This window comes from Echinops telfairi, unplaced genomic scaffold, assembly GCF_000313985.2.
Source record: "Echinops telfairi isolate 266 unplaced genomic scaffold, ASM31398v2 ScPeMD7_15;HRSCAF=58, whole genome shotgun sequence".
Taxonomy (NCBI): domain Eukaryota; kingdom Metazoa; phylum Chordata; class Mammalia; order Afrosoricida; family Tenrecidae; genus Echinops; species Echinops telfairi.
This window is the reverse complement of record NW_022103912.1, coordinates 3,053,932-3,077,033: the sequence shown is the minus strand read 5'-3', so window position 1 is coordinate 3,077,033 and position 23,102 is coordinate 3,053,932. Positions and strand designations below refer to the sequence as shown.

The 23,102-nt window shown below is 50.5% G+C and overlaps 1 protein-coding gene across 1 annotated transcript in view; it reads right to left on the bottom strand.

Moving 5' to 3' along the window:
- Nucleotides 1-19,677: 19,677 nt before the first annotated feature.
- EN1 (engrailed homeobox 1) overlaps nt 19,678-23,102 on the bottom strand; it is a 22,910-nt gene continuing 19,485 nt past the window's right edge. Inside the window, exons 3-4 of the mRNA XM_004711908.2 lie at nt 22,885-23,097; nt 19,678-19,999 (exon numbers count right to left, since the gene is read on the bottom strand). Coding sequence (XP_004711965.1) covers nt 19,683-19,999; nt 22,885-23,097 — 530 coding nt within the window. The 3' untranslated portion in view covers nt 19,678-19,682. The remainder of the gene's footprint in view (nt 20,000-22,884; nt 23,098-23,102) is intronic.

The following is a 23,102-nucleotide window of genomic DNA, read 5'->3' as shown; positions in this document are numbered from 1 at the left end:
CTGGAAGTGCTGCTGGGGCCTGCGGCACATTCTTTTGAAAATTCTTGGTGGTGGAGAAATGTCCTCCTGCGCGCAAGATCTGACTTTGGGAAAGAGTGGCAAGTCATTGTGAGCCAAGAGTGAGGAACAAGGTGAGTGATGAACCTGGGAAGCGCTATTTGAGCTATTTTGAGGGTGAGGTTTGGGTATAAAATAAAGAGACTGCTTTTATATGTCCATGACAGTCACGGGGATGAATATGCGATGTGCAAAGTGACTCTTAAAGGAAATTCCGAAAGAGAAGATTTGGGACTATGTGGAGCGGTTGCAGTGTTGTGGGAATAAGGACAAATCCGTTCAAACTCACTTCTTTGAAACTATCAAGCGGAGCGTACAAACCCAGGCACGATGTCCCTGCTTTGGAGCCCCACGGGGGTAAGGCAGCACTGAGTTTCTACTGGAGCAAGGAGTTGCGTCCACTGAGTTAGCAAGCCGCCAGGCCAGGGGCTGCACACACGTTTCAGGGACCTTCTTGGGTGACAAGGACAGATGCTGGCCAGCCCCCTCCCTCCAGGCTGGCTGTGTTGTCTCCGCCGCTCTGAATGACACAGCTAATTATGGGAAGTAGTATTGCCGCGCTGGAAGCCCGTGAGCCTTCCTTGCGTCCGAAGAATCCATATTTCAGGGGTTAACAGCTTGTCTATAAATAAAATAAAATGTCCTCTGGGCTGCAGCCAGGTCGCACATTCCTGCCGTGGGCCCAAACGTGATTAGCATGTTCCGGTGAAAGCAGGGATGGGGCAAGGGTTTTCAGGACGTGTGAGCAGGGAGGCAGTCTGCGGCATCTTTCTGAGGGTCCAAGAGGTGATGTGGGCGACTCAGAATATTCTCCTCGCCGCCTGCCTCGCCCCAAGCCCAGTTCTTGAAATTAAGCCCATTTCTAAACAAAGCCTACCACTTCAGAGCAGGATTACTAGGGAGCTGACACCAGGCCGGGCTTGGAATTGAGTAAATCCTCCTCCCCAATTTGGAGGGGAAGCATGTGTGATGAGGAAGGAGGCCAGGCTGCAGGGTTCACCCCAGTTTGGGTCAGAATCTCCCAGGTAACGCTAGCAAAAGGCTCAGCAAGAGAAATGCGCTTGCCCAGAAAAGTACACGGGCGATGGAAATAGCAAGCCCTGGCTAACCTGTTCCACAAAGAATTCCGGCAAAGCAGAGCATGTGATTCAAGGTAATTTCTTTACAGCAGCGTGCCATTTGAATGCACTTAACTGATGCTTATTCTATAAATTGATTTTGTTTCGGAAGTTCCTGCTTGTTCTTCAGGAAATCGGGGGTGGGATAAATAACAGGGGGACTTCCAAAAGTTTCTGGAGAGGGTCCATGATCTTTCAAGTCTTTAAGTCTTTTCCCACAAACTCTTTGAAGCCTCCCCATGGGCAGAAATTGCAATCAGTCCCACCCCTCAGCGGACGACTTCTGCCACCTGCATCTGTACTCAGTAAGAGGCAAACTTACAAATTATATCCCCCCGCACTGGGCAACGGAAATTATAAAAAACAAGACGGCTATCTGCACGCCGTTTTTATACATCAAAAACGATTTGGAAGTAAAAGTTTGTTTTTAAAACGAAGGCAGCGGCATGTAGCTAGAAACCTGCCGACACAGCACATTAGTTTCCCTTGTTTTTCAAAATGCACGAGGGACGCCGCCAAGCGATGCCTTCTTTGTTTGTCCTCCAGGGCGATCCATTCCGTCTCTCTGGTAATATCGAGATGATGATACACATGAGTTGCATTAAGGATTTGAAGCGTTTTCTCACACCCAGCAACACAAGAAGTGACTCCAGTAAATATAAATGTGCCGGCTCCATTGTTAACCAACCCAGCAAGCCTCTCCTTGCTTCACCCCAAGTTCAGCCTGAGGTGAAGGCATTAGTGAGGGCCACCTTGTACCAAGTGTGGTGTCCTTTAGACTGCCTCGCCAAGGAGTCGTGTCGCTTCTTAGCCTGTTGTAGGAGTCCTAACATTCGAACTCCTTAGCAGTTCCTTCTGACCCAACAGAAAACACATGCGTGCACATACACGCACATGCTAAGCTTTGATATTGCTGATATCAAACAGCAAAACAATTCTAACCTATCATTCCTACATCGAACATTCCACCGGAGAAGGTACACAGGGTGAAGTCTATACCAACAGAAGGGTTTTCTGTTTCCACGAGAAGCTTTGTAAGATGTACAGAGCAAATGAACTGCCAGCAATTGTCTCCGAAGTATTAACATGTATGTTGCACTGGGAGAGAACCTGTGACTGCTTCAAGAAGATCATCCCTAGCAATCATCATTGCCCCACTGCACAACGCTAAACTGAGGCAAATCTTAATTTATTATTCATTCTTCTTGTTCAATTGATAATTGGATGCTAAACATGATGAAACAGTAATGGCACACACATTTGATCGCCTCTGTCCTCAAATTGCTTGCAGCGACACAGGTGTGCGTTTTCTGCTGAAAATGTTATTAAGCTTACAGGCATGCAGTGTAAACCGCAGGAAGAAAGTTACATTTTAATGTATGTCAAGCCAATATAAATATCTCTCAGATTCCAAGTCTCCTTTTTGGTATGTCCATTCTCGCTAACTCTGTTTCTCAGTATTTTCCCAACCCTGACTTGAAGCACAACCTCTTCCTACCATGTTTTTGGTTTAAAACGAATGTTGGCTTTAACTGGGTAAGTGCCAGAGGAGGGAAAAGGCTTTTGCAACCTATTCCACAACCTGATTTTTAATTTACTGCACCATCAGCTACTTTTATGATAATATTTAATCTACTGGAAACAAAACCAGCATGGGGGAGGGAGGGACAAAATAACAAAGAGAGTTTCTTTTTAGCAGCTCCATTCTCAGGCAAGGTGTTCACTGGGGGGGCAGGGGGAAGGAAGACAAGCTCACCTAGAGCCTTCTCTGTCTGTCTGTCTGTCTGTCTTCCTTGTTTTCATTTCTTTTCTTTTGTGCTTGCCCACATCAGCCCCATTATCTGAGCTAACCAAGGTACGGCCAATATTTCACCAGGCTCAGTTAACAAGGCTCAATAAGTGGGAGGTACCAGGAAGGAAAGTTTCCCTCTCAAAAATAAAATTTATAGCGTGAGGATAAGTGTGAATATTCTCCCGTGACCCGGATGTACAAAACCCTTAACTAAGAAGAACTTTGGTGAACACCAAATGTGAGGGCAAGTTTGAAAACATGTGGTTCAAGTGCCCCACATACCAGCCCTCCATGGGGGTGCCAGTCTTTAAAAGTGAGGAAAATAGGGAAGTGAACTCTTACAGTGCCCGGAGTTGGTTGTTGTTCTTCTTCTTCCAGTAATGTGTTTGTTTGTTTGTTTGTTTGTTGTTTGTTTTAGCTGTAACTCAGAGGGCAGTCATGACAAAACCAAGTACATATTCACTTTTCTTTTCTTTTTTTGAATCTTTATCTCCCTTGTCTATTAAAGGAGATTTCCTGGGAACAACACATTTTAGTCAGGAACAGTAAAATCTATCTTGTGCTGACAAAAACTATCTTGGGGGAAAAAAAAAGAAAGATGCCCTAAAGATGCAAACCATTGTGGAAACGTAGCCAGGAAATTGGTTCCTCAAAGAAATTATGTCTAATAAAGAGGAGACTCAGAGTTTCTAAGTGTTGGGCAGAATTAGGCAGCTCCACGTCAATAGCATGGGCCCTGCCCGGAGGAAAGATGTTACTGGAAGTGAGGCCTGTGTGTTTGAGTCAAAAGCAGGGCTTTCCCAGGATCCCTGCACCGTGTCCCGCAAAGGGACAAGTGTCCCTGGGTCATGAGCTGTGCCCACCACAGTAGGGCCAGGTCCACACATAGCCTTTCCTCTGCTGAGCAGCTGCTTCCACTGCTAGCTGCAGGGGAAGCTAAAGAGGACGAGAGAGGCCAGCAAATCAAAATGACAGTGATTGCAGCCCTTGGACGGGCGCTACGGGAAAAGTTTCGGTCTAGCTCCTGCCTGATCTTAGGCTGTTTGCCCGGGAAATGCAGGGGAAATTTCCTTTAAGCTCTGTAATTAGCTTGTTTGAAAGCTCTGATTCACCTCCCCACCCCAATTCTTAGGATCATGAATTTTGCATTATTCTATGCACAATAATGCACATGAAATTAAATAAACAATTTAATTAATTTAATTAAAATTAAATATTAAACGTAATGTGTATCAGGAACCTGTGCCTTTGATTTAATTGGGCAGGAGTACCCAAAGCAGTTTGGGTAACAGCAGAAAATAATTAAAAACAACAAGTATGTTAGCCTCTGGGTACAAGAAATAGTTGGGAGCCTCCTCTTGAGGAAGGTTTATTTAATTAAAATTAAACTAATCTTCGGAAAACATTTGATAAGCATTTCATAATACAAATCATAATCCAAAAAATGAGGTTCAGCCTGCCTCTGCACAATACAAGAAAATGACGTTCAATAATTTATCTCTGGCACTTTCCCCTGCACCCACACAAGCACACACACACACAGACAACATGTTTGCTGGGTTCAGATTCCAGGTAACACTTAATCCAGCTCAAAGTGAGATCAATATTAGCAAAGGGAATGAAGCATATATATCCACCATGAGCATTTAGGAGAATTAGTGCTTGCTTTTGAATTGGTTGTGGATTTGGGGAGCTAATAAGCCCCTACTAAAATTCCATCCCTATGAAATTCTTTAAAAGGAAAAGACAAGTGTTTGGGCAAGTCAACCAACACTCTAGTGAGCACTCATAAAAGCCAGAATGCAGAAAAATCCGGTTCCTAAATCGTGCTCGGATCTATTTCATTTGCAAGGTATCAGCCTAAATGCATCATGCAGGAGAGAAGGATGGTTTGTACGCCGATCGTACCCTCTGATTGACGCGGCTGCATCTGTTAGATGCAGAGCATCAGGTGAGTTTAGACATGCTGTTGGTGCCAGCCAGGGACCCACGCACAACAGAAAGAAACACGGCCAGCTCCCACACCACCCTTACAGCCAGTGCGATGTGTAAGACCACTGCTGCAGCCACTGGGCGGGTCTGTCTTGTTGAGCACTTTCCTCTTCTCCCTCACCCTCTACTGTACTGAGCATGATGACCTTCTTAGGGACTGGTCCCTCCTGACAACCTGTGCAAAGTACCTGAGATGAAGTCTTGCCGTCCTAGCTTCTTTGTGTTTCTCCCCCAACAGTTTTATTGGTACATAATTCACATATCACACACTTGAATAGTTCAATCGCTCAGTCATCCAGGGGAGCTGTACAATCACCAACACATTTATCTTAGAGCCTCCTCCCACCCCGCAACCCCAGGGTCACATCGTCTTCACACTGACATGTGCAATCCCGACCTGTTCTAGTGCTCCCTCCCTGCTTCCACTCTCAGTTTCCATCCCGGCTTCTAAGCATTCTGGCTACATAATAATGTCTCGGCACATTTGTTTGCTCCTCTGGCAGTTTATGGTATAGCCAATATTCTTTGCCCACATCACAATTCTTCCATTTAAACCCAGCCTGCTCCCCTCCCCCCAGCCCCCAACTACACACACACACACACACACACACACACACAGAGTGATCAGGTCTGTATGCATCCTTCCGGCAACAACTAACCCCTGGCCTTGGGTAGCCAGAAGCAGACACCCAGAGTCTTTTCCCAAATTAGAGCCCATTTGACACCTGCAGCCTAGGTAAGACTATTACCCAAGCAGCTGCTTTATGTCCAACTTCTAAGTCCCTGACTTCTCAAATCTCAGCTGATACAAGCCCACAGGCATAACTCAGAGTTAAAATCACATAAATGCCAATCGTCCATCTCTTAAACACCCATATCCCTAAATGAAGATCAAATCTAGGCCATCCATGAAAGAGTTTTTCTCATGTCTATTTCAGCAAGTATAGTAACCACATTTATCATAGAAGTTAAAGTATTTCATCGTATTCTAATGATTCATGATGGATCAGGCAACTGTATTCATTCACAAGTCTTTACTGGAAGCTTATATAGGAACGCACGGTGTCTTTACAACAAAAGATTTTATACGTGTGTGTGTGTACAAAAATATATGCACACATATACATGCACACATCTTGCCATAAAAAACATATTTTTATAGTGGTCAAAAATATCCTAAAAATCATTTCTACAGAGGTGGCCCACAGGTGTCAACTATATAGAAAAACCTGAATCACGGATCAGTCCTGCCTATACCAAGGTTTCTTTGTAACACCTTCTCAATGAAAGAAAGCCATACCAGTATGCAATGAGCTAATTTATAAGCTGAGCTGCAATTCATAATAATAATAATGATATCCACAATATCAAGCATTCCTCTCAAAATTCAGCTGACCTTTTAACTATTTCTCTGGTTGGTTTAGCTTTCTTTCTTTCTTTCTTTTTTAATCAGAAAAACAAAATACCTTTGAAGACGTCCAGTTGGGCCCAGAGACATGGCGATCCAAAGGGTGGCTTGTCTAGTGGCAAACTTAATTTTAAATCTTTTTTTTTTTTTAAGTTGGAGACTTAGCACAGCTTGGAAACTTGCAAGTAAACACAATCTCCAGTTCAGTTAACTCTTTCGCATGTTCTATGGAGTGGATTTAGCCCTCTCAGAAACACTAGCTAAGAGGCTGGTGTTGCCTGTTTCCTCCAGTTCAGACCCCAGCTGCAGAAGGGTTTCTCCTCTGCCACCCAGGACTTGTCCCTGGTGCCTTTCATTTGCATGTCAATCCTTTTACATGATTCATATGTATTTATTGACCAGAAAGGCTTCCCAACCTAGGACAAAAGGAGCAGGCAGTCCTCTGTTATAGGGCAGCCATAACTTTCCTGGCAGGACTGACAATTGAGCAGGGAAATAATTCTCTCCCAAATAAAACGTTCCCACCATTCAGATACCCTCACAGTGATAGGGGAAAAAAACAGACAAATCCGAGTGCCAGAGTGCCCCTGCAAGCTCCTTCTTTCCCCATAAAGGCTTTGGTTCTCCATTTGCTACCACCTCATAAAGAGCAAGGGCAGGCCTAGAAGGTTGGGGAGGGGGCTGGGAGGACCTGAAGTCTAAAGGTATGTTTTTCTCATCCCCTGCCATGAAGGCCTTTATTGCGAAGGCCTACGCACAGGCTAGACTGGGCATGAATCCTCAGGTACCGGAGGGAAGAGAACTGCCTTCTTCTAACCATGAATCTAGAAATGGAACAATGCTGTATAAAACACATCCCATGATTCGCCTCCACATTAATATTATATCCACTCAAATCAATGTCACATTTCCCAGGTTGGCATGTGGAGTTTTATTTATTAAACAGCAAACTCCCTTAAATAAAATTTTTTTTTAATATTTTACGTCTGCCATTAAAATTCCTCCAAATTCTCTCCTCTTACACCCCCTACCCATTCTTCCTTCCCATGGACAAAAATCAACACCCCACAGTCAAGGTGGTCCCACAGTGGCACTTTAGATCTCCTCTCAGTGTCAGAGAGGAGACTCTAGAGACAGTTAGAAAAAGTGTGTGAGGGATTAAGATGGACTCCTATTTGCCTTCGTGCCAGAGCTATTAAATCATGTAATCCAAGCAGGTTGTCTTGTGTGTTTATCCTGGTGATTCCAGGACCTGCTCAATTTGATCGTTGGCATCCCATATTAAATTCTAATCGCTTGGCTGGCAGCTCACTGTCTTGAAAGTACAAGGAATCCAAGTTTTTTTTTTAATGTCTTTAACTGTAGGAACTAACAAGAAAAGGGCACTTTCCTTCAGGTTGAAGTAGTTCAAGTTCAGTCCCTGTATAGGTCCTCTAACTTCTTGAAGAAAACACACACAACACACATCAAAGTTGGAGTGTGTTGAGTCCTTAAACTTGGGATGGACAGAAAATGAGTTGCCTTTCAGCTCTAAGATCAGCTCTGAATTCTTCCCCAAAGATTCAGTTATCTTCGGCTTTTTTGAAACGTGTCCTTTAGGGGTAAAGTCGCTTTATTGTAAAATGACTTTATAAAACATTTTTTGTCACTTTATTAAAAAGTTTGAGGTATCTGTACCCCAACCATTAAATTCTAGGAAGTCAGAGTACACAGGTCACTTCTGGAACCAGCCCAGGCCTACCGGACACCCACAGACTGGTCTGGGAAAGTTGATGGAAAGCACTTTAAACAATCCCGTTGTTGTTTGACAAATAGCGATGCTATTTTACTGTGTCATTTTATTCAGGCCGGTTTACATGTATAGACCATGCCTTAAAGAATCCCAGAATTCCAAGAATGCAAACTTCAAGCAGCAGGCCTGAAATGGTGAATTTACCGCCAGCAATTAAACAAAAAATGGTCCCAGAAAGATGTTTCAAATTTCTACCCAAGTTTTGCCCATACAAAAATGTGAGGCAGACGAGGAAGGAGAGGTTTTCTCTAGTCATGACTCTGAAGGATATTACAAAGAAAACATGGTTGCATCCATTTCCAGCATCAGCTACTTTGTGTGGCACCCAGGATGCCACCCGTTCCTCTGCTATCAGATTCGCTATATCTCTGCAACTCCAGCCCTGCGCTTTTGAAAGGGGGTCTGGAACTATGCCATGCAATCGCATTTCTCAGACAAATCATTGTAACGTGTGAGTATATGGGTCAATAGAACAAATAAAAGTAGCCCAAGGAAAATTATCCCCTCCAAAGTGACTGTCTAACTTATATAAATCTGTGGTCCTGTTCGTTCTTCTACCTAAAGAGAGTTTATGTGGTGAAACAAATAAAGTAGTGCTTGTTTGTTTCCATTGCCCCCCTGAAGCATCTGGTGTAATCAATGAATAACCCACATCTGACTTTGCTTTCAGGTTTACAGATAGATCCTCAGCTGAGCTCAAGGATCAACCAAAAGGATCTTGCAAGAACTGCCTCTGTCATTTTTTAAGCTAAGAGATGAGTTCGGATGATGTTTTCAGTAATCCAAACAAGAAGTCAGTTGGGTAATCTGAATATTTGTGCCCGGCCACATCCAGAACAGAACCTGAAACCTTAAGTAGATCCATCCCACGGTGCCTCCCTCAGTACTAAGAATGTCCTAGGTCAGGGCGATTGGCTAAATAATTGATCAGGACACAACTGAAGGGTCCCTTCAGATGTTTGTCATCATTAGAGCCCCACTTCTGCCCATCAAGCAATTGATTTCAAGCTTTTGATGCCCTGAGACCTGGGGCATGTTGGAGGTGGGGAAGCGGAAAACAAGGCAAATAAAATACAAAATGAAAAAGAGTAGCAAAACCTCTCGGTTTAAGAGCTAGGTTGCAACTCCTGAACACCTCAGCTCGCTTTCTCTTGGGCCCCTGCCTCATCAATTTTGCATATTATTAATCCAGAATGGGCGCTAGAGCATTTTGATATTTGTTTTCACATTTAAACGACTGGGTAACTATTGTTGAAAGTTGACACCTGTTCATGCAAGCAGCAAGCCTGCTTTCTTCCTTTTCTGCATTCGTGGTTTGTGTCCCAGGCACTTTAAGTTACAGCGCCCTACCCAGCCGGTCTTACTTTCCTTGCCAGCAGCAGTAGGATCTCCCCAGACACGGTGAGTGAGCTCCTTCTCAAAGAACCCTTTACATCTCTTAAGGGCAGCTAAGTAGGCCAAGGTCCCTTGAGAGCGACAGAAAAGGGAAACCCCACTGTTAGTATTGGGGTATCCATGCTGACGCCTAAGAACAAATTCATACTCACTTCCACAAGGTGTCTTCTTCCAAAAGCCAAGCCCCTCGAAAACCACATCAGCACTTGCATTGCCCCAGTAACCTGGGAGGTGGGGGAGAGAGTTGGGGGTGAGGGGCTGGGGAGTGGGGAGGGCTCCCAGTGTGGGATGCCGGAATGTGGAGAAGCTGCTGTATTGGAGTTAATAACACAGTGTCACAAAGGAATTTAAGCCTGAAATCTGAAAAGGCTCCTTCCCCGAGTTTATATAGTCCCCCTTCAGACTTCTCTCTTCTGTCTCCAAACATGGAGAACCTTCTGTCATCGCCCCCCGCGGGCCCCTCCACTTCCTCCCTGCTGCCCCTTGTGAAATGGCCAAATCACCCCTGATGAAGCACTGGACAACCACCAGGTCACCAGGTGAATTTTGTTCACCAAATGTTGAAAGGCACTGGAGCCAGGACTTCATATGTATGACTGAGTTCTAGTTTCAACAACAACAACAACCAAACACTGTTATCGAGTCAATTCTGACTGACAGGGATCCTAGAAGACAGGGTGCAACTGCCCCTATTGGTTTCCAAGATTGTAAATCTGTATGGAAGCACCAAGCCTCATCTTTCTCCCTAAGAGCAACTGGTGAAGGTTAACAGCCACTGTACAATCACTGCCCCACCTGGGCACCTTCATTTTGCACAGCCATCCAAAAATCACACAGCCAGCTGCCCCAGCCTGGACACAGGAAGTCCATTGGGTGCCTCTGTCATAGGGTGCAGGGCTAGTGTGGGGTTGAAAGGGGTGAATGAGGCAGGAGGTGGTACATGAGTCTCCTGGATCTGGGGGGCGATCGCCCAAAGTCCACTCTAAATAGTGAGGGAATGGGCAATTAATTGCTAGTGAAGACAACCGGGGTCTTGTGCAACACACGTTCTTAATAGCACACCCTGAACGACCATCTCTTTCTCTCCAAACTCCCTCACACAGGGGCCTTCCGCTAGGCCACACCCCACCCACCAGGAAGCCCCCTCCCCTGGCCAGCCCACAGCAGGGGCTTCCCCTGCCCTTGCCGGCCTCACAGCCAAGCGAGCTTGTGAACACCGAGACGGCTGGGGATCCAAGACAAGGAATTCACTCGCTAGGTTTTTCCCGGACGTGTTTGCCATTTGTGAGAATAAATGAAGCATCGGTAATCTCCATAAAAGAGCTTTCACGCTTCATTCTCTGAAACTAAGTTGGGGGCTTAGACGGGAAGGGAAACCGGGGACTTTTCATTTCAAGTAATGATCGTCCACACTACCGCTAATACGTCTGTAAGAGAAAGGGGTTCCCCAGCCAAGCCGGAAATATGAAGGTAGGGGCCTGTGCCTCTACGGGCCACTGTAGACCTGCTTGGGTTATTGGGCTCAATTGAAACAAGAGGCAGCTCTCCGGGGGAGGGCGGTTCCTCTCTCCCCAGAGCATTGAGAGAGACCAGAAGGGAGAGAGTGGCGAACAGAACGTGACGTTCTAACCTCACCTGGGCCAGGATTGGGGGCAGCAGCGGCCTCTTCTCAGGTCTCCAACTTCACCTGGAATGTCATTCCCTGTCCCATCCCCAGTCCCCAGCCTGCAGCCTCTAGTTTCACCCGGTGGTCAGCGCGGTTGGGGGCAAAGAGGACCCATCACGTTTCCAGGTCCTGCCCTCCAGAAGACCCAAGAACAGTTTATCCACTTTTGGCTGAAAGGCTGCAGGACAGCTTGATCCTTCCACTTACCCTCCTCCCCAGACTTAGGGACGCGGGTCCCTAACTTCCATGCCAGGCCCCAGATCGGCAAACACACACCTTCTCACACTACATCAATAGGGACATTCTGGAGAGAAAAACGGAACCCGCTGGCCTGATGTGAACGGAACTGGAAGCGGCCGCCAGCTCTGGGGTGTTTGCAGGCAAATTCCGGGTGGAGCTCTCGGCCTCTGCCGGTGCTTGGAAGGATCCCAAAGTCGAAAGGCTTGGGGACCCGGGGTGAAGGCCCTTGGGCCTCCGTCTTCTGGGGGTGGCGGGAGCGGGCAATGCGACCAAGAACGCGTGGGGGCCAGGCCGCGCCCTTCTGGAAGCTCAGGGCCTGGCCCGGGCGGACACCGCCCCGGGGCAGGCAAAGGACAAGGGCAAGTAGCCTTTGCTGGTTTTCAAGAAAGTCCAAGTACACCGTGAACCCAAGCGGGAAACCGCAGCTCGGCCTGGGACGTGGCGAGTTGGCCACCTATGTCCAGGGCAGAATGAGAGGAGGAGAGCGACTCTCGGGACCCAGAAGGTGGTCGCTTGAGGGGAGGGGAGGAGAGCGGGGAACGCGCTGCTGCTGCAACTTTTGGGGCCTCTAGCTCCCCCCCCCCCAAAAAAAAAAGGATCCCAGAGCGAGTATTTCGGAAGGCGCTCACCGAGTCGGAGAAGAAAGTTGGGCTGGCGGTCCTTGGCGGACCGACTTGCCCCCCGCCTTCCCCGAAGAGCAGGAGGCCCCAGCCCCGGGCCTGCGAGGGGAGGCCCGGGCTGCAGCCGCGCTGCGCGGGGCGCCGAGCCGCCCGCGCCCTGGCTCCCCGCGGGGCGGGCTCCAGCGCGCGCCCAGTCTAAGGCCAGTCTCAGGAAGCCCCCGACCGACAGAGGCCGGGTCCCGGCTGCCCCGAGGCCCACCCCTCCCCCTTCCCCTTCCCAGGGCGGGGAGACCCCGGCCCGGCCCCGGATGCCCACCCGCCAAGCGAGCGTGGCAGCGCGGGGAAGGACGCTCCCCACTGGGTGCCCCGTCGCCTCCCCTCCGAGCCCGCTAGTCACCGGGATGGCGGGGCAAACGGGGATTGCCGGTGGGGGGCGGGGGGACTGGAATGCCGGGGCCTCGCTGCCCCCAAGGTCAGGGGAGGGGAGCCGAAGGTCGGCGCGCCGGGCCTCCGGCGGGGCCGCCTGGCAGCAGCGAGCGCTGGGACTCGGGGAACTCCGCTGCCAGGGCGCGTCGGACGACCTTGGCCGGAACAAAACCTCGGGACCCTGAAAGTCGGGGACCTGGGGCCGCGTAAAGGCTAGGGAACCCCAGGGATGAAGGCCGGGAGGAAAGGGGGAGAAAACGGAACCGGCCCCAGAGCAAACTGAAACAAGCATTAAGGACGGCCGTCGCTGCGGAGAAGGCGTGGGGGAGCGACAGGGACAGCCCGGTCTGGCGTGGGGAGCCCAGGGTGAGCGCAGCAGGCCCGAGAGTGGACCTGCACCCCGTCCTGGGTGCCCGGAGACGGCAGCGGGGCTGCTGAGCCGCCCCAGCGTTTCCTCTCTCCAGGCCCCCATCTGTGAAAGGGGACCCAGGGAGCGCCAGGCCTTTGGCCTCAGCTGCGGAAGGGTCGCAAGGCATCCTGACCAAAATTCCCAGACCTGCCTTCTGGGCTCTTTGTGACTACAAAGAGTTGGGGCCCAGGGTGCCAGGATGGGGCAAGCTGTTTCAGGGCACCCAGCAAAGGGTTTTATGGGCGACGACAAAGCGAGAGTAGAACTGCTGTTGCGTGGCAGAAGACAGAAATGGGGTACTGAATATTACTTGTATTTCAGGTTAAAGAAGTTAACCCAAGACAGCCCCCACTAACCATTGCCTGAAGTCTTGAAGCCAGAGACTTGATACCAGAACGCTAATGTAATGCTTTATTTTGTGATTCATAATTACAGTGGGAGCTGTAATATGGTTTGGTGTTAGTATGCCAAATGAGTCAGGACCTCACTTTTCTTCTCTGTAAAATGGTGACGATGCTATCCCACTCCGAAGGCTTTTGTGAAGGTGAATGAAGTAAGTTCTGCAAAATGGCTAGCAGTGAGCCATCAAGAATTGTATTCATCTTAAAATTTCTGGAAGTAGCATCTTCAGAACTGTCTCCACTCTATCCAAGTGGAAATTCCTGAACCTAGGGGGGTCGTAGGGGGACAGAGAGATCTGCTGGGGTCTCCTTTTCTTCCTCATCTACTTTGTGGCCACTTGGAAGCTGTGGGAGCCTTTCTAGACACTTGCAGCACTTTACCAGCCTGGCCGCCCCTCACCCCCTGGTTTCCGTAGCATGGTGGGTCTTCCTGCCGGGTTTGGAGAACGTCCATCAGAGTTTTAGCCCACTTTTTGCAGAAGTAGTGGTCGAATCTTGACTATTTATGCGCGGGTTTCACCTATGGTTAGCATTCACTTCTCTCTTCTCGGGTCACTCCTGTCTGTGCAGTCATTCTCCTTCAGTTCAGGCCTCCAGGAGAACTTGCCAACATTACACGCTGCCACTGCGCCCCACCGCCTGGGCGCTTGCATGGGTCCTGGCCGACGGAGAGGGAGGGTTGGGTGGACAGGAGGAATCTGTGCATGCCTGTTGGTGAGTTTAAATCCTAGATTCTGACAAAGTTGAGAAGATGGGGTTTGTGGGCAGGGTCTCGCCCACACAATTTCTCCTTCACCTCCACCGCAGTAAAAGTGAGTGGGAGCCTGTTGATTCCAGTCCTCTTTTCAGGAGAAGCTGTGTGTCCGTTTGCGCATTGTAAATCTGCTTTTGGACAGACTTACTCATACCCAGTGTTTGCCCTTATTGTAACCTGAATCCTTCTAGAGAGGGGAGAAAAAAAAGACCCATCCCAATGTGTGAGAAGAATTTCTGAGTGGAGGGGTTGGGAAAGGCTCCCCTTCAAGGGGCTCTCCCAGGAGCACATTGACCTAGGACGTAGCAAGTCCTCTGAGTGAGGAATTGGCCCCTTCCTGCATTGGACCTGTTCTAGCTCCAGGAAGCCTCCGGGAAAGGTGAAGGATGTGCTGGGTGGTAGCAGCAGCTTGTGTGTTAGACCAGAAGGACCCCACCCTCGCTGCTTCCATAAAGAGGTGTCACACTATTCTGCCAGCACACAACCAGCCCACATTCGCTTAGCAGCCCCTGTTCTCCCTGGCATCCTGGAAGTCTTCCTAAACCAGCCAGCCACGAAGTTCATCAGCCTCGGCATGTATTAGACCCCTGGGCATGTATATTCCTGGCCTGTGTGTGAATTGGTATGAGGAATTACTCCACCAGCAAGGCCATATGCTTGCTGAGAGAGCACCGGTGGACACCAGGCCATTTACATTTGTATATGTACACGCTTTACATGTGTGCCAATGACTGTGTGTGGATAGAAAAGCTGAGGTCTTATGAATGTTCTCTGCTGTGTGGCGTTGGTGAGGTACGTTACTTCTCTGGACATGTTTTTTGTTTTGCTTGTTCCCCTCCTCCCCTGTAAAACAAAAATAGTTTTTCTTCAGGAATCCCTGAGGACAGCTGCAACACTGGGTCCGGTCCGCATAGGAAGAGACACCTCCAGCGTTGGGGGAGGGCCAGAGGTTAGCAGAGACTATAGCACCTCGTTGTGCGCAAGTGGTCGCACAAAAGTGCTCTCTCCATCGAGTTCAAAGTGGGGCGTGGGGTGGGGTAAAGCTGAGAGCTAATGTGGGGGTGAGGAGAGAAGGGGGTGAACACACTATCCAATTTGAACCCATGGTGGCATCCAAATGAAAGGGGACCGGGTTGTGAGACAAAGCTGGGTGGAGGAAGAGTGCTGATGGCCTCCCTGCCCATTCTCCCTTTTCCCAACGATGTGCATATAGGGTACTGCCTGGGGTAGGAGCTGCCTGAGAATGACTTTTCTTAAACAGGCAAAAGAAAATATAGGGTGACCACTGGAGGGAATGACAGTCACCCAGAGAAGCCAAAGCGTGCAACTTCATCTGCAGAAAGGAGTCTGGTGAGACCCCGTCCAGCCCTGACTTTGGCTTTGGCCTCAACCTAAGAGTAAATGAAGACTTACTCCTGCCCTTCAGCTTGACCTTTTCTACTGAGGGAACATGGAGGGGGTGAGGGGGCTACAGCACAATGGCTGCTCTGCTGACATTATCTCTGGAAGCTCTGCCATAGGTGACAGAGCTGTGGAGACCAAGCAGGGATATGTGCCCTGGGGAGCCCAGCCAGAGGGCCTGAGTGGACAACTGGACACACACTCAAAATACCGAACAACCACTCTGATGCCCATACATTCAACACACCCTGCATCCCCTAAACTGAAACTGTGTCTCCTCAGTTTCACTCATACACAAATGACTAACACAGGTGAACCCACAAACGCATCACACATCCAGGGCATCCCCCCCTCTTCATCTATACTCTCTGTTCCTCTGCCCCTCCTCCTCTCCAGCCTCCTCCCCATGACCCTACTGAAGAAAAGGGAGTTTCCATCCATCAAGAGAACAGAAACCTTTGCCCTTAAAAAAGGTGCCAAGGATCCATAGTGTCTAGACTTGGCTAGTGGGTATTGCCTCCTGAGTTGAGGAAGATTTAGATTTATGGTTCGATCCAATCTTTAAATAAAAATGAGTGAGAGAAAGAAGAGGGGCAGACAAGGAGGAAGGTAGACTGGGGCTCTCTAGTATTTATTTCAGGGCAGCCTCAGACTTTAATACACAAGGTGCTCATGAGGCTAGTCCCATCTCTCCAAGAAATCAATGCCTGTTTATATTATTACTTTCTCTGTTTAGAGGGGGTGCAAGAAAGCGGTCTGAATGGAGTCTTCCTTCCCTCTCCTCATCCCCAATCAGGTAGAAGGAAGAGCTGGAACAAGAGGGAGCAAAGAGAAGAAAATCGAGGCTGACTTGAGATTCCCTACTAGATTTCTGAAGGAAAGGTATGAAGAGTAGGCAGGGATGCTCCAACTCACTGCCACCGACTGGATTCTGACTCCTCATGACACTACAGGACAGAGCACAACTACCCCTCCAGACTTCCAAGGCAGTTTGTATTTACCTGAGCAGAAGGTCACAGCTGTCTCCCCTAGAGGGGGTGGTGGTTTTGAACCCCTGACCTAGAGGTCAGCGGCTCAACTCCTAAGCTTACTATGACGCCAGGGCTCCTGGTGGATAAGAACAGACAAAACCACCAGGAGGCAAGGACAACATTTAAATTGTCTATGCCTAGCCCTTCCCTCCCATAAACAATGGGGAAATTCGATGTCCTCTTACATAGGAAGAGAATTACCCAGTAATGATATTGTCATTACACAGTAGTGATTTTCACACCTACCCACTTTAAAATACAATCACCAGGAAAGGGGGCCTTGCTTGTCCCTGTGACTAAGGAGAAACGCATCTATCTGTCTCTTCAAGTGGGTAAAGCGGGGAGTCACAGGGCAGGAGTTTGCCATGGCTTCCCCTGTTGTTGCCCCTGGATTTGGTGGGCTTGAAGTGAGGGCCACAAAGGAGAAAGCAGGTTAGCCCACTTTCCAGAGGGATATTCAAAGTAAGATGTTCACCTCTGGAGCTGAACCCTCCCCACCACCGGCTACGGGTTTGCTCGGACAGGTAGAGCGGTCTGAAGCTGGCTTGTCTAAGGGCAGGACAATCCTAGACCCCAGACCTCAGATCTTAACCTGAAGGCCTTCAGGTCTTGCCCATTCCAGACAGCCCTCCTAAGTGAAGCAGTGCATACATAAACTTCCAACCTCAAGGATTCAAATCACCTGACCACCTCCTGGGAAAAGCCCTTCCCACTGCTTCCCACTCTGCAGACCAGAAGTGGTGGAGCACTTATGTGCAAGTTGCCCACACCCACTCAAGAAAACAATGGGACCAAGGTGGGGATTTAGTGTAATGGAACCAGGAACCCATGGCAAAATAGGAAAGAAATGTTCCCTCCAACTTCACTCAAGGCTAACTCCCCTGAGCCCCTGGGGGCTCCTCCACCAGGCCCATCACTTCCTGGGGAGGGAACAGGACATCCAGGAGAGTGTTTCTAGAAAAACACAAAATGGGGAGTCATTCTCATTTTCCCCAAAAGCAATCCTGTGGCACTTGTAGGAAAGCGATTTAAGGGGGGTAACACAGAACAGAGTTCCCACATGTGTATATACCCCACAAACATACAGGCATGCAAACACCACTGAGCACGTGCACACACACCCTGAACTCATAAACACCACCATCCTCATGTGCATCTGATTACACAGAAAAGTCCCCAATCACAATAGTCACCCTAGCAGAAGAACACACACAAAAACAGGGTCTTTAAAGCACCCACCCGTATTTGCACATCTGTAGACAGCATTTAAGAACACCTGCACATCTAGCCACACATATGCAGGTACATATATGTACCATATGTTCAATGTGAAGGAGAGAAAGGGGAAGGAGTGAAATTTACCATGGGGGAAGGGAGTCAGGACAAAAGAAAGCCTGGGGAGGAAGCCTACTTCTACCTCCCACTCTTCCTCAGGCAGGGCAGCCCTGGGTTCTCGGGCAGGGGGATGGGGACAAGGGTGGGGCAGAGGAAAGATTTCCCTCTGGGAAGTGCAAGAATGAGGTGTGGGGTTGGGAGCCCATCTTGTAGCAAGTCAAGCTTTGTTGGCATTCTGAAGGGGTGGGCCCTGCATAAGTTTTGGATCTGAAAGAAAAAGGCCCTGTGCCCAGGATGGGTGCCCAGAGCAAATACTGCAGAGGGATCTAGCACACTGCGGGTCAGAGTAGCTTCCAAGGATCTGAGCTGCCTGTGCTGGGGCCTGGCCCTACTGCCTTAGGAGTCCTTCCCCCCCTACCCCATCAGAATCCCTTACTCAGGGAGCTTCCGAATAAAACTGCCCCAGGGGCCCCTCACCCTAGTGGGTGAAGAGTTAGCTCCCCTCCTTAGCCTCACGGGTGGAGGGCCTTCTGAGGCTGCCGGAGGAAACCAGCGGGGAGAGGGATGGCCCTCGGAAAAGAAAGGGTGCCCAGTGGAGCTTGGAGCATGTGGGCCTGGAGGAGGCCTTGCAGCTGGATGGAAAGACTCCGAGCAAATTGTAGCCCAGGCCACGTTTCCCAAACCAGTAAGGGCCCGTTTCTGGCCTGGGTGTTCCTGGAGACCTCCAGACACTTGGGAAACCTTCGGAGGGGCCACCTCTGCCCCCGTGCCCCTCCTGCCACACTGTCCTGGGACTGTCAGGTCCTGCCCCAAGTCGCAGCCCTCCGGGTCAAGCCCAGGACTGGTGTGTGTGTGTGTGTGTGTGTGTGTGTGTGTGTGTGTGTGTGTGTGTGTGTGTGTGTGTGTGTGTGTGTGTGTGTGTGTGTGTGTGTGTGTGTGTTGTTGGAGAGGGGGCTTGGGGAGGGAGCAGGGGGAGGCACACTGTATGCCTCAGGGGCACAGTTGCCAGCTTTGAAAGGGCCCCGTGGATTGGGGGGAGCTGGGGACCCACGCCCTTCCCCAGCTCACAAAGAGGAGGGCGGCCAAAGCTTGAGCACAGTGTACACTTTATTTCAGACTACAGGTTTCTGAACATAATAAAATCTTTGGCTTGCAGCGGCGGTTCAGTCTCGCAGTCTGTGGGGTTGTATTTCTCAACAAGTCTCCGGAAAACGAAAGGGGAAGAAGGGCAGACAGACAGAAAAGGCTGGGGAGGTGGGGAAGAAGTGCGGGGCAGACACGCACTCGAGAAACACACTCTCACGCACACAAAGACAAGTCCCAGAGAAACGGGCAGCGAGGCGGGCGGGCGGGAGGCACCGGAGAAGCAAGGTCGTTCCAAAGAAAAGGCAACCAGAAGGAAACGGGGGCGAGGAGGCGGAGGGGGATAAAATAATTATAATAATTATAATAATTATAACAATACGAATAAAGGAGATTAATAAAAATGTCCAGTAAATAGATATCGCTACACATCTTTCTTTTTCTTACCTGAAATTAAATATATACAAGGTTGTAAGCGGTTTGGCTAAATAGAGCTTTAAGGAGTTCGCAGTTTTGTCCCTTTGTGACTAGAGAAGAGATCTGGTTTGGCGATAGCACCTGTCCGTGTCTTTCTCCTTGAAAATATTTCGAGATCCTCCATTCTGAGCATCTCTTTCTCTCTCTTCCCTGCGGTGCCCTCTTCTCCTTTCGTGGAGTCTGGCACCCCGCGGAGCACGGCCAGCGAGGCTGCGGTGAGAACCGAGAGGGCGCGCGGGGACTCGGTGGCTGCACTGAGCGCGAGGCCCGCGGCGGCGGCGGCAGCTACTCGCTCTCGTCTTTGTCCTGGACCGTGGTGGTGGAGTGGTTGTACAGTCCCTGCGCCATGAGGTGCAGCGCCAGGCCGTTCTTGATGCCCGTGGCTTTCTTGATCTTGGCGCGCTTGTTCTGGAACCAGATCTTGATTTGGGACTCGTTGAGGCTGAGCTCCTGGGCCAGCGTCTGCCGCCGCTGCTCGGTGATGTAGCGGTTCGCCTGGAACTCCGCCTTGAGTCTTTGCAGCTGCTCGGCCGTGAACGCTGTCCGTGGTCGTTTGTCCTCCTTCTCGCTCTTCTTCTTCTTCAGCTTCCTGGTGCGAGGACCTGCAGCGGCGGAGAGGGGTCGGGACAAGGGTAGAGGAAGCGGTGAGTAACGCTTAGCCTAGCCTGGATCGTGCCCTGTGTTGCCCTTTCTACAAGCCACCCCCTAGGACGAACGTGGCCCTAGCCTGGCTAGAGGGTTCAGCGGCGTTCTTTCTCACGAACCAAAAGAGCCACGGAGGAAAAGGAAGGAAAATACTGGCCAAACATATAGGTAGACCCCACATTTCAATTTATGACAGGGGGGCCAGGGAAGGGCCAAGTTCACAACAGTTCCTGGTGAAGAAAGCAGGAATCCAAGATGGAGAGATAGTTAGAGCCCCATCCAAAGTCGGCCAGAGTTGAGGATCCAGGGACCTGCCCTTTCACAGGCCTGAAATAAAAATGGGGCCCGCTGACAAAGAAAGTAGGCACTAGGGAACTTTCCAGTGGTCCCCTTATCTCCTGCCACCTGGGAGACTCCAACTGTCCCTTCTCTGAAAGAGAAGAAAAGGCCTTGATCCAGCAGTGTGTCTGTCTCACTCTGAAAACTCTCACACACACCCCTTTGGGTTTGCCTCTCGGATGGTACTTGTACAAAAGAGAGGGCCTTCCACATGCTTCCACCCAGCGACACAGGCAAGGTCTCCCTTATATCATCTACTTGGGAAAATCGTGCCGCAATGTCAGGCGAAAACACCGGAGCAACAAAAACAAGACAGATCGGCCATCCTTGCCAATCCCTGGGATTTACGGGGCTGCTACCCCATTCCCTGCCCCCTCTCACAGGCACAACAGGGCCAGAAGAACTGGCACAGGAATAATCTCGGCCCCCAAAAAAGTGTGCTTTTTCTCCCAACATGAAGATGGGAAACAGCCACAGAAATCACCCTAAGAAGGTGAAGGCTCCCTCAGCTACTAGCCTGGAGGGAGGCTGCTAGGGAACCAGTCCCAGAGAGAGGCGGGAAAGCTGAGGATGGCTGGAGAGGACACAGCTGCTGCTTGGTGCCTCTGACACTTGCAGCCCGTCCATCCCCGCCTCACCCAAGTTTCCTGGCCTTTCCTTCAGGAGCCCCTTCATCGTCATCAGTGATACGGAGTCAAAGATCCAGCTCATCGGTCTTTTAAGCTCTAAACCCGCCTGGAAAGAGGAGACGTCACTGGCAGCTACAAACCTGGCTACAAATTGGCAAGCTTCTGACTCCCTAGGTTGGCCAGGGGCTGAGGTCACCAGTTATGACAAAGGGCCCGGTCCTAGCAGATGGCAGAGGCTAGGGCCTGGGGCCTGGGTTTCCGCAGGGAAGGAAACAACAGCCCGCAGCAGTCAGTCCCTGCATCCCAGGTTGATAGGAAAGGAAACATTCAAGAACAAAGACAAGGCCCACTCCAGTGCATGCCTGGAGGGCACTAGGAGGCAGGGTGGTGGTGGGGAGGAGAACTTGGTTTGGATTAGGAATCAAGTAAGTAGGCAGAGATGTCTCGGAAGATGTGCACCTCTTCAGGAAGACCCTGCTGTGCTTTGTACGCCCAGGACAAGTAGTGTTGGGGGCTTGTTCTGTTTGCGCACAAGGCACAGAACCTTGTAATAAAATCGTAGCCTTCTGGCCAGCCCGACCCAAGCGGCCTGACAGCTCAATCACTCTATCCATCAGGCGAGTCAATCAAAGTAGCTTTTCGGAGGTGCTGGGAGTCGGACGTGTCAATAACGGGGCTCGAGATGGCGGGGGCTGATAACACACATCGATCTGCGGCTGCTGGGCAGTGGTCGGTCAGGAGGCGGGAGATGAGCCCGCCCAGAGTAGCGCAAGGTTGTGCTGGGCCTGGGTTCTGGCGGCCCTGGCCGTAGAGAGCTCCGAGAGCCGACCAGAGCCCTTGTCGCCCTCCTTTCAGCCAACACTGGCCTCCTAGGGGACTGTTCATTCGCTGAAGCGCCTGGCAGGCCTCGGTTTCCTCTCCCAGGACCCAGCGGCTGTCACAAGGCAAGCCTTGACCTATGCTTCATCTGGCGCGAGCAAAAGAAGTAAAAGAGGGCCGAAGGAAACCCCGAGCAAAACGGGGCAGCTGCTGGCGAAAATGTACTCACTGGCAGAGGTATGAAAGGAAGGAGTGAAAGAAGGCAGGCACAGAGTCCGGCGGGAAGACCCGCAAGCCGCGTTGTGAAGAAGCTTCTGCCGAAGCTAGCTAGCTCCTCCTTCAATCTGCCCTGGTTTCTAGCCTGAGTCTCGCCTGCCTTCTCTCTGTCTGCCTGTCTGTCTGTCCTGTCCAGAAGTCCAGGAGCCAGAGGATCTGGGCCATACAGGCACCGCCTCTCCCTGGGATTCTACCCACCCGGGTCAGACTTCCCTGCCACACGACCTGGTTGGAGGCTGGCAGATGCAATTCTCGCCCTTCTGTCTCTCTCCATGGCTAGCTCTAGCTCTGTAAATAAACTCTCCTCAGAAAACACCAAGATGGGGTCTGGGTGTATGTGTGTCTGTAAGAAACACGAGGACGCTGATTTCTCTCTCAAAATCTTGCTCTTCTCCGGTTTGGGCTGGCAGGATTTCGGACTCAGATTAGGCCCACCTTCCCGTAGGCTCTGAACACCCCTTTCCTGGAAGAAATGCCAGAGACCCTGTCTATCTTTCCACGGGATAATAAGGGTAAAAACAAAAAGAAGGGCCCAGGGGTTCGGAGATCAAAATCCAAGGGTCCAACATCCCGCCTGCGTTGTCCAGAGCCCCAGCACTCTAGGGGGTGGCCGCAGGGCCCGGGGAAAGCCGAACTGGGCACACTTACTTAGAGTTGGGGCCAGGGGTAAGAAGAAGAAAGCAGGCAAGAAGAGCGAGAGTGTTAGAGGCCGGGTTTGCCGCGTTCAGCGCCCAGCTCCCGGGGCCGGCGGCGTGGTGCAGCCGGGATCGGATACTCACCGGAGGACGGGCGGTCCGAGTAACGCGTGCAGTAGACCCAGGCGGGCCAGACGAGGGGCTGCTGCGAATCCGTTTTGACCACGGGCGCGCCGTTGGCTGAGCCCATCAGCAGGATGGCAGGGTTGCTGTGCTCCGGGTACTTGGCGCCCTGCGCTCCGGGGCTCACCGCACTACCTCCACCGCCGCCGCCGCTGTCCGAGGGCTTGGTCGCTGCTGCC